General features: G+C 21.5%; 2 protein-coding genes across 2 annotated transcripts in view, besides 5 other annotated features; one reads left to right on the forward strand and one right to left on the reverse strand.

Annotated features, from left to right (window-relative positions):
- Window positions 1–3,390, reverse strand: part of EHI_092360 (uncharacterized protein) — a gene marked incomplete at both ends in the record, with an annotated part of 8,455 nt that extends 5,065 nt beyond the window's left edge. The window contains one exon of the mRNA XM_650515.2: window positions 15–3,390. Within this exon, the coding sequence (XP_655607.2) occupies window positions 15–3,390 (3,376 nt within the window). The remainder of the gene's footprint in view (window positions 1–14) is intronic.
- A 347-nt stretch (window positions 3,391–3,737) lies between these two features.
- Window positions 3,738–4,079, forward strand: EHI_092370 (macrophage migration inhibitory factor-like protein; the record flags this gene model as incomplete). Its single annotated transcript, XM_650516.2, has 1 exon — window positions 3,738–4,079. The coding sequence occupies one exon, from the start codon at window positions 3,738–3,740 to the stop codon at window positions 4,077–4,079; it is 342 nt and encodes a 113-aa protein (XP_655608.2).
- A 3,538-nt stretch (window positions 4,080–7,617) lies between these two features.
- Window positions 7,618–7,768: a repeat region.
- A 196-nt stretch (window positions 7,769–7,964) lies between these two features.
- Window positions 7,965–8,310: a repeat region.
- Window positions 8,311–8,337: 27 nt separating this feature from the next.
- Window positions 8,338–8,761: a repeat region.
- Window positions 8,748–8,964: a repeat region.
- Window positions 8,965–9,002: 38 nt separating this feature from the next.
- Window positions 9,003–9,801: part of a repeat region that runs on past the window's edge.

Consider the following 9,801-nt stretch of genomic DNA (forward strand, 5'->3'; position numbering starts at 1 on the left):
AATAAAAATTTGACTATATTCTTTATTTATTCCTTTTTCTTCAATATATTCTTTCCATCCTTTTTTCATCATTTCACTATATTTTTGTAGAATTTTTGTAATCATATCAAATAAAATTTGTGGTTTTTTAACACATATTTCATTACATGCTTCACTAAAACTTTGAATTGGTAATATTGGTAAATTATCAATAATTCTTATTTTATTATTATTAATAACAACTTCTTCTTCTTTTGGTTTTTCTTCTTCCTCTTCTTTATACATTATTTCATTAATACTATTAATTTCTTTCTTTAAAATTTCTCTTTGTGTTAATGTGTTATTTGTATTTTCTTCTTCTTTAATTTTAATTATTACTTTCTTTCTCTTTAATAATTCTTCATCAACTTGAATATTTTCTTTATCTTCAACTTCATCTTCCATTTCTTTAATTCTTCCATTAATCATAATATCATTCCAACAATGACTTTTAATTGTATCAATAATAATTTTAATGATACTTTCATAATGAATTCCTTGTTCTTTTCTTTCTTCTGTAATATTTCCAATAGTATCTAAAATACTCATTAAATCTTTAAATAATTCTTTAGCATTATTTTCAACTTCTTTTGGAATAGGATTAATATCATAACTAAATAAATTCATCCACATAATTAATATAATTAATCCATCATTAATTCCATTAGTACTAAATGTTTGTTTACTTTGAAATTTTTCAATTATATTAACACTTGGTGGTAAAATAGTTAATAATTCAATAATACTATGATATAAATATTCATTAATCATATCTCCTATTTCATTTTTAATTACTTTTTTTATTTGTAAAAGTTGAAGTAATTTATTAATGAAAATACAATATTCTTCTTTACTTAAAATACTTTGAATAATTTCTCCATTCTTTTCATTATTTTCTAATATTCCTCTTCTTATTTTATTAATCATATCTTGATATTTATCTTCTTGATTTAGACTATAAAACTCAATATTTTGATATTCTGTTCCTTCAATTTTCTTTTTAATTTCTTTAAGAGCTTCTTGATTATATTTCATATAATTTGGATAAATAAGACTTTCTGATTTATTAATAATAATGTCTTTAGTTAAAATATTTTTTTGAACACCTTCAATAATTTCATTTCCATTTTCTTTAAAATGTTCAATCATATATTTTAACATCATACATAATCTACTTAAAATAATTTTATTCATTTCTTTATTCATTTCAATACTAATAATATCATTAAAAATCATTATAATAAATTTCTTTTTATTTTCTTCTTTAAATGAATTATAAATAAGTAACATCATAATCATATATTCTTGACTTATAACTTCTCCTTTCTTCCATTCTTTTTCTTTTATTATTTTTTCTATATTTTTATTCATTGTTTCCCATAAATTAATTCCTTGCATATCTTCTTTATCTCCTTCTTTTTTATTTGTAATTCTATTAATCCAAACTCTTGTTAAAAAAATTATTAATTCATTTGGTACTTGAATTGGATATTCTTTATTTTGTTTTCTAATGATATATCCCATTAATTGTTCTGAAAGCCAATTATAATTAACTAATGAACTACATAATGATCGAAGATTCATTATACTTTCTTTATCTTTAACTAATGGTCCATACATTCTTTCATTTGAATCAATAGCAATATTATTTGATTCTATTTGAGTTAAAAAGATAATAACATCAAGATGATATGCATTAAAATATTTTGAAACATATTTTCTTAATTCTTCATTTGAACTTTCTCCAAAAATGAATATTGAAAGATAAAGTGGTAATGATCTTGTAATATCATAATTAATTTCTTTATTATTTTCTTCTTTCTTTTCTATTTTATCTAATTTAATTTTTTTATCATTCATTTCTTTATTTTCTTCTTTTCTTGGTGATAAAATACTTTTTCTTGGTGTTAATGTATTTCGAGGTGTTTTATTTCTAGGTGTTTTTAAGAAAGCACTTGATTTATTATTTTCTTTATTTGTAATAGAAATATCTAATTTCCCAATAATTTTCTTTTGTTTATTTATTTTATTTTCTTTCTCTTTTACTTCTTCTTCTTTCTTTATAACAACTTTCTTTTCTCTTAGTAATTCTTGTTCAAGATATCCAATTCCTAAGAAACTCATTAATAATAATGAAAAGATAATATCTAAAAACTTCCCTCCAGGTGAAAGAATAATTGTAGATAATACAGAATTACTTTGTAATGCTAATGCATCAAATTCAACTTCATACATTTTAAGTTTTAATGAAATACTTGATACATTTTTATATGAACTTTCATCAACAACAAATTTTTTATTATTTGATATTTTTTGAAAAACTTCTCTAGAAAATGTTAAAGCAACAGCCATTGGATATAAACAAGGCATATCAATACATTCATTTGTATTATTTATATTCTTTAAAAATTCTTTTAATGAAAAAGTATTAGGTAATAATGTTTGAAAAAGATGAGCAGCACAATAAGCTTGCATATTTGTTTCAACAACAATATTCCCAATATTTTCTCCAATAATATTTATAATAGAATAAATAATACTCACTAAATTTTCACATTCATCATGATAATTAATTTCACTTAATAAATCATGAATTTCTGTAATTTTAACTAAAACTTTACCTACATATCCAATACAAGTTGGTTCAATTTTAGGAAATGTATTCATAATAAAAATTAATATTTCTTTAATTTCTTTATTAATCATTTGAATATCATTTTGATTATTTATATTTTGTTCTTTATTCTTTTTAATTCTTTCACTAATATTATCAATAGGAATAGTAATATATTCAAAATATTTTCCTATTCCTTTTTCTTCATAATTAAATATTCTTTGATTCTCTTCTATAATTTTTCCATAAATATCTTTTTCTTCTAATTCTTTATTTATTGTTTTAGTAACATCAACATTTAATAATCCTTTCATTATTTGTTTATCTAATATATTATTATTATCTTCTTTGATTTCTTCTTTACTTCTTTTTTCTTTTAATTTAATTACTCCTTCACTACTCATTTCATTATAAAACTCTTTAACATTAAATAGTTTTATTATATCTTCATATTTAATTTCAAATCTTTCTTCCATTCCAATTTTAAATATTATTGTAATTGTTTGGATATCTTCTTTACTTATTTCTTTATTTTTAATATTTTCTTCCATATATTTAATAATAAAATGAATAAATATTTTCATAACTTTCTTTATTCTTTCTATTATAAAATATGTTCTTAAATGTGCCCACTCATATAAACTTCTTCTCATTTGATACATTATAATTCCTATCATATTTATTATTCTCTTCTTTTTCTCTTTCTCTTCTTCTTGTTTATTAATATCTTCTACTTCAATACAAAAATCTTCTACCATTTCTAAATCTTTTTCTTCTTTAAAAAAACTTTCCTTTGTACTTAATTCATAAATATTTTTATTAAATTCTTCAATGTATTGTTTTATAATTTCTTTATTTTCTTCTTTCTCTTCTTTTTTTATCTTATTTTTATCGCTCTGTCTTTTAAGTATTTTATCACTCACTTCTTTTTCTAACTTTATTTCATCTTAACAAACCATTCTTCTCTTAATTATTTCTTATTAAGTTCTTTTCCTTCTTTTAAATTAATCTTTATTAACTTCTCTTTTTCTTTTATTTCTTCTTTTATTATTTCTTTCTTTTTTTAAAAATCTCAAAATTAAAAGAATAAAAAGTTCAAATCATTATGCCACACGCTTTAATCACTTTGAGTGCTGATATTACTGAAGAAATTAAGAAAGAAATCGCTCATGAATCAATGAAAATTTTATCTGAAGTTATTGGAAAACCAATTAGTTATTGTGCTACTCAAGTTGTTACTTCAGTTGGTGGGTTTGGTGGTAAAATCGTTAAAAGTGCTTTTATTGACATTAAAAGTATTAGTGGATTAAAAGGAAAACAAGAAGGATTATCTGATAGGTATTGCAAATTATTAGAACAAAAAGCTGGTATTGAAGGAGGAAACATTTATTTAAATTTCACTGAAATGACAGGAAATAACTGGGGATATGATCATTCTACTTTCTAATTAAATTACTTCATTTCTTTTACTTCTTTTTATTAAATATTTTAGCTTTAACATTATTTAAAAAGTAAATTGTTCCTTATGTTGTTTTTATTATGTTTTATATTCAATTATCTTTTCTTTAATTTGTAGGTTTTAATATTAAAAGAACAAACAACATAACATTAATAAAATTAAATCATTTGTTAGTTAAGGAGAATAGAAATAACTTCTCTTCATTTCTCAATATTAGTTACAAATTGCATAAAACATCCATCATCTTCTCTTCATTGTTAATAAAATCTTGTTTACTAAGTAGTTTGTTTTGTTGAGTTTGTTCATATTCAAGTTTTTTCATGTTTGAGTGTTAAGTGTTGTTGTGGTTTATTTGATATCATTAATGAATCTTCTGTACTATAATTGACTTATTGTAATGTTAGAATATCAATTTATCGGTTATAATATGAGATAAAGAAAAAAAAAGAATAATTTAGTGAAAGAAAGAAGTATATATGAATAAAAAGAAAATACCAAAGAAATAAAAGAAAAACAATAAAACCATACATAAATACTAATAAAAGAATGGAAAATACAATAAGAAAAAAAGAATGAAATAATAATAAAGTATTTTGATGACGATATTATTGATTTTATTAATATAGAAATTAGTATTAAAATATTTCAATGAAATATTGAATAATTTCATTTTAATCTATTTCATTATTTCATTATTCAATGATAATATTTCATAGTAATGAATTATTTCATATTTATAATGAATGTGAAGAAATATTTGAATATGATTGAAGAATAAATAAAGAAATAATAATGGATGAAATAAATCATTCAATACATTTAAAAGAGAAAGAATAATTGAAAAATATTCAAATCATAGAATATACAAAATATGATAAAATATTAAAATACAATATAATAACTAAATTATTATGAGACTATTTGTTTAAATGTTGCACTATACTAACATAAGTTAATACACAAACAAAAATTATTTCATTTTAAATGATTATTTTTATAAAAATGATTTAAAATGGAATAAAACAAATATAATAATTTAAAGAAAGTATTTTCTGAATATTGACAGTAATGAATAAATAAACTTAAAGGAAATAAACAATAATCAAATGAAATTTTATATTTCTATACAAACAAATATTTTATATTTTTAATAACATCTATTTATTGTTTATATATTATCAATTTCATCATTGAGGTTCATTCTTCTAGTCTATTTACGTTTATATATTTTCAAAGTTAATTTATTTAATTCTTTCATTTGTATTTATTATTTAATACTTTTTTTTAAATTTTTAATGTCATCTATAATATAGTTATTGATAATGATTATATATTTAACACTATTTTCTTTATTGTATAATATTTAACATTATTATTGTTTCGTTTCATCAAATAGTATTTTTATTTTCACTTCTTCTTTTTTCTTTTCTTTTCATACTACATTTATTATCAATACCTCATCATTTATATTATATTTATAATATCATCTAATTATTTTATATCATAATTAATTAAGTTAATTATTAACACATCTTATTATCCCTTATTTCTATAAACTTTCATTTTAATATCTTTTAATTTCTTCCGTCATCTTTTCGAGTTGGTTTATTTTCTATTCTTTTTTTTTTGCATCATAAATAAAATATCAATAACTATATATTCATACGATATTACGTGTTAAAACGAAAGAGTGATTTTAAATTAACAATCAAGTAATAATATGAAATAACAAATTAAATTAGCCAAAAGAAAATAATGCAAAGAAAAGTCATTTAATTCTACTAATAATATGGTAAAAAAATAATTGTTTGAAATAATAAAGGAGAAATGATTTTTTTTCATATACAATCATATTAAGTGACACATAAATTAAAGAATAAAAAAAGAAATATGACTAGTAAAATAAAACCAATACTATAATGAAAATTATCAATATAACAATGAATAAATAGAAATTAACAATAAGAATAAATAAAGAAATAAAAATAAGAATAAGAAATAATAATATAAATATGTTGATGTATTTTATCATTTCTTTATTTGTTTCTTATTCTTATTTCTATTATCTTATTCATTTGATTCATAATGAATTAATTCAATGAAATAATACAAATAAATTGTTCATTCATTTTATCTTATTTCTATTTCATTCTTATTTCTTTTATTATTTATTAAAAACACCCTCATTGGGTGTGAAAATTTCATTAAATGAAATAAAATAAATCAACATTGAATTATTTCCATTTTTATTTCACAATTTCATTCATCTGCCAATGAATGAAATGGCTGTTCATATTCTTCATTGATTTGTTTTTATTCTTTTTTAGTTCATTTTCAATTAATCAAGATTGAATCATTTCATTTCAATTCCTATGATTCGTTTTGGTGTGAAATTATATTTTCCACAAAGTGCATTTCTTATTCCTTCATATTCAAATGAACATTGTTTACAATATGATTCTGTTTTATAATTTTCTTTATAAACACGAATATCACCAAACCCATATCCAAATTCAAACAAGCAATCACTTGATTGATTGTCTAACCAAAATGCATGTTGTGGTTGTTTAATATCAAATTTCATCATTCCTTTCATTCTTCCTTTTGATTCTAATGAAAATACAAATGATTTTGAATCATATATCCATTCATCAACTTTATCAATTTTCTCATTAACATATCCTCCAAATTTATTTCCATCTTCATCTTCAATAATAATTATTATATGTTCTTTATTCATTATTCTTTCTTCAAATACTGTTGTATTAACTTTCCAAATATCAACATTTGAATCAAATAGTATATTGGTTATTCTTCTTTCTGTCAATTCTTCTATTTGTTGAATTTCTTCTTGTTTCTTTTTCCTTTCTTCTTCTTGTTTCTTTTTCCTTTCTTTTTCCTCTTTTCTTTTCTTCCTTTCTAAATAATCACTGTATTGCTTTTCCCATTCTTCTTTCTTCTTATTAAATTCTGCTGTGATTTTATCTGTTTCTTTTGGTTTTCTGAATAGTTTGTTTTTCATTATCATTTCTTCAATTGAAATGATTTTATCAATTAATTCATTCCGTGTTTTACTCAGTATTTCTTCATCATGATTACATTCTTCTATGATTCTTTTCATTTGTTTCTTCATTATTTCTATTTGGTTGATTGTTTCTTGACTTTTCTCTATCACTAGTTTTCTTCTTCTTTCTGTTTCATCAATCCTATCAAATATTCCTTCTCCTCTTTTAATTGCTTCTGAATATGTTTCATTTGGTTTTATTCTAAATACTTCATTTTTAATACTTCCTATATAATATTGATAATTCTTAGTAGTATCATTAATTGATTGTTGAATATTTGGAAGTGTTTCTACTACTTCTTTAATTAATTGATTATTCTTGTTTATTAACTCATCCATTTTAATTTAATTTGATGTTTATAAGTTCAAAATATGGATGTTTAAATAGTTAATCCACGTTATTAACACATCAAGTCAATCATTATTTTTATCATTTTAACAAATGTTATTCATTTTCCTTCTAAGATGGTACGTCTGAAACACCATACAAACCCTAGTACATTTCAAGCTCCAACTCTCCCAGTTATTATCTAATTATGATGGTATTTTTAAATTAAAAATGTGTTAGGTAGTATTGAAAAAGGTGTACTATTTTATTACTGTAGAATATTACTTATTACGTTATATCAGTTGGTATTTATTAATAAAAAAATAATAAATAAATGGAGGTATCATTCAATCAAAATGATCTACTAAAGTGTGGTTGAGGGTAAAATGAATTTGTAATAGTTATATTGTGGTAATGAAATACTTTCTTTTCTCTTTCATAAATAAAATAAAAATAAAGAAATGAAACTATTTCAATTTAATAATAAGCAATTAATTAAGTGTTAATAGAAATAGCTTCTATTGTTCCTGCCTCAGGGGAGACTAATCCCATCAATTCGTCTTCATCTATCAACTCTACAGAGTATGTTTGATTGTAATTGAAGCAATATTCAATGACATACATCATGTTTTTTATTACAAGGTTTTTAATTTCTTTCTCGATGTCAATTTTAATTCTTTAATTCTTTAATTAATCTATTACTTTATTTGTTTATTATTCCATTAATTGATATTACTACTGGATTTATTTTGACATCTTTTAAATTTTCTATTTTCATTAGAATATTCTTTAATTCATTATACTTATTTCTTTTCTTCCAATAGGTTGAAACTATTTCAATTTAAATCAAAAAAATAAACAATAGTTAATTAAGTGTTAATAGATTTTTCATATATTCTTCCTAGTTTAGCGGAGACTAATCCTTTCGCTGTTTAAAAAAAGAGTAATCTCTTTGTTGAACCTATCATTTAGGTTTGTCTTGCAAAATGAGAAAATCACTTCTTTGTTTTATTTCTTCTTATTAAGGTTTTTCAAACTTCTTCGCTTAATTCTTCTTTTTAAGCCTTTGTTTGTTTTCTGCCTTAATTTTAAGGAATTTCATTTTTCTTATTTTATGAATGAGAGAAAAGACTATTTCATTACTACTATATTATTATGTTTAATTTTCTTTTAGTCTTACCCACACTTTAGTAATTTCTTATATTACACCATGTTATATTCTACCATAATATCTTGCTACACCCTTTGCAGCTTTACCTAATACATTTCTAATTTAAATTAAAAAACAAACAAAGGATTAAAAAGAAGATATATGTGAAGAAATTTGAAACACCTTAATAGGAAGAAATAAAAGAAAGAAATACTTTTCTCATACTCCTATAAAAACCTAAATGATATGTTAAACAAAAAGATGTTTAGTCTCCCCAAAACTAGGAATAATAGATGAAAAATCTATTAACACTTAATTAACTAATTTTTATTCTTGGTGTTTAGTAATGAAAAAGAAAGTGGCAAAAAAAGATGCATTACAGGAGACACCACAAAAATATAGAAAAACAAATAACCAAAGAAGAAGAAATTCATATCAACCAAGAAATATAAATGATAGAAGAATGAGTGAAAATAGGTATTATCTGTATAGACAGAGATACATGAATAATCACACTAACCATTACAATAACAATTATATCCATAACTATCACAACATTGATGATACAAATCATTTCACTCATCACTTTAATCATAATCATCATCATAAACACTTTAATAATAATTTAAATAGAAATAAACAATATCAATATAATAGAAACAAGTACCATAATAACACTCAAAGAAGATACAAACAATATCAAAATAAGAAACAACAACAAAACATAAATAAAATAAAAGAAATGATTGAAATACAAAACCAAGAATATTGGAAAAGACTCATTGAAGAAGAAATTAAAATACTTACACCACAAGAAGTAGAAGAAATTAAAAATACCAAGATTAAAGAATATACATCATCAACAATATGGAGAAGATGGTATTTTCTTGCACGAGAAAAAACAAAAACAATCAGAATGGAAGAAGAAACTATTAGTATGACTATTGAAGAAGACAATAATCAATACAACCCAAATGAGATTAAAGACAATAAAATATACAATAACTATGTAATGAGTATTGAAAGTGAAGAAGACGATGATAAAGATTCTACGAGAGTAGAAGCTAGGCTTGCTGAGGAGAAGAAGAGGTTTAATAAAGGAGAGAAGAAGAGGCTGGTAGAAAAGGAAGAAGAAAACAGTAAAAAGAAAAAAGAATAAAAGAAATAG

The sequence above is a fragment of the Entamoeba histolytica genome, genomic scaffold, assembly GCF_000208925.1.
Source record: "Entamoeba histolytica HM-1:IMSS scf_1104750517707 genomic scaffold, whole genome shotgun sequence".
NCBI classification, from domain to species: domain Eukaryota; phylum Evosea; order Mastigamoebida; family Endamoebidae; genus Entamoeba; species Entamoeba histolytica.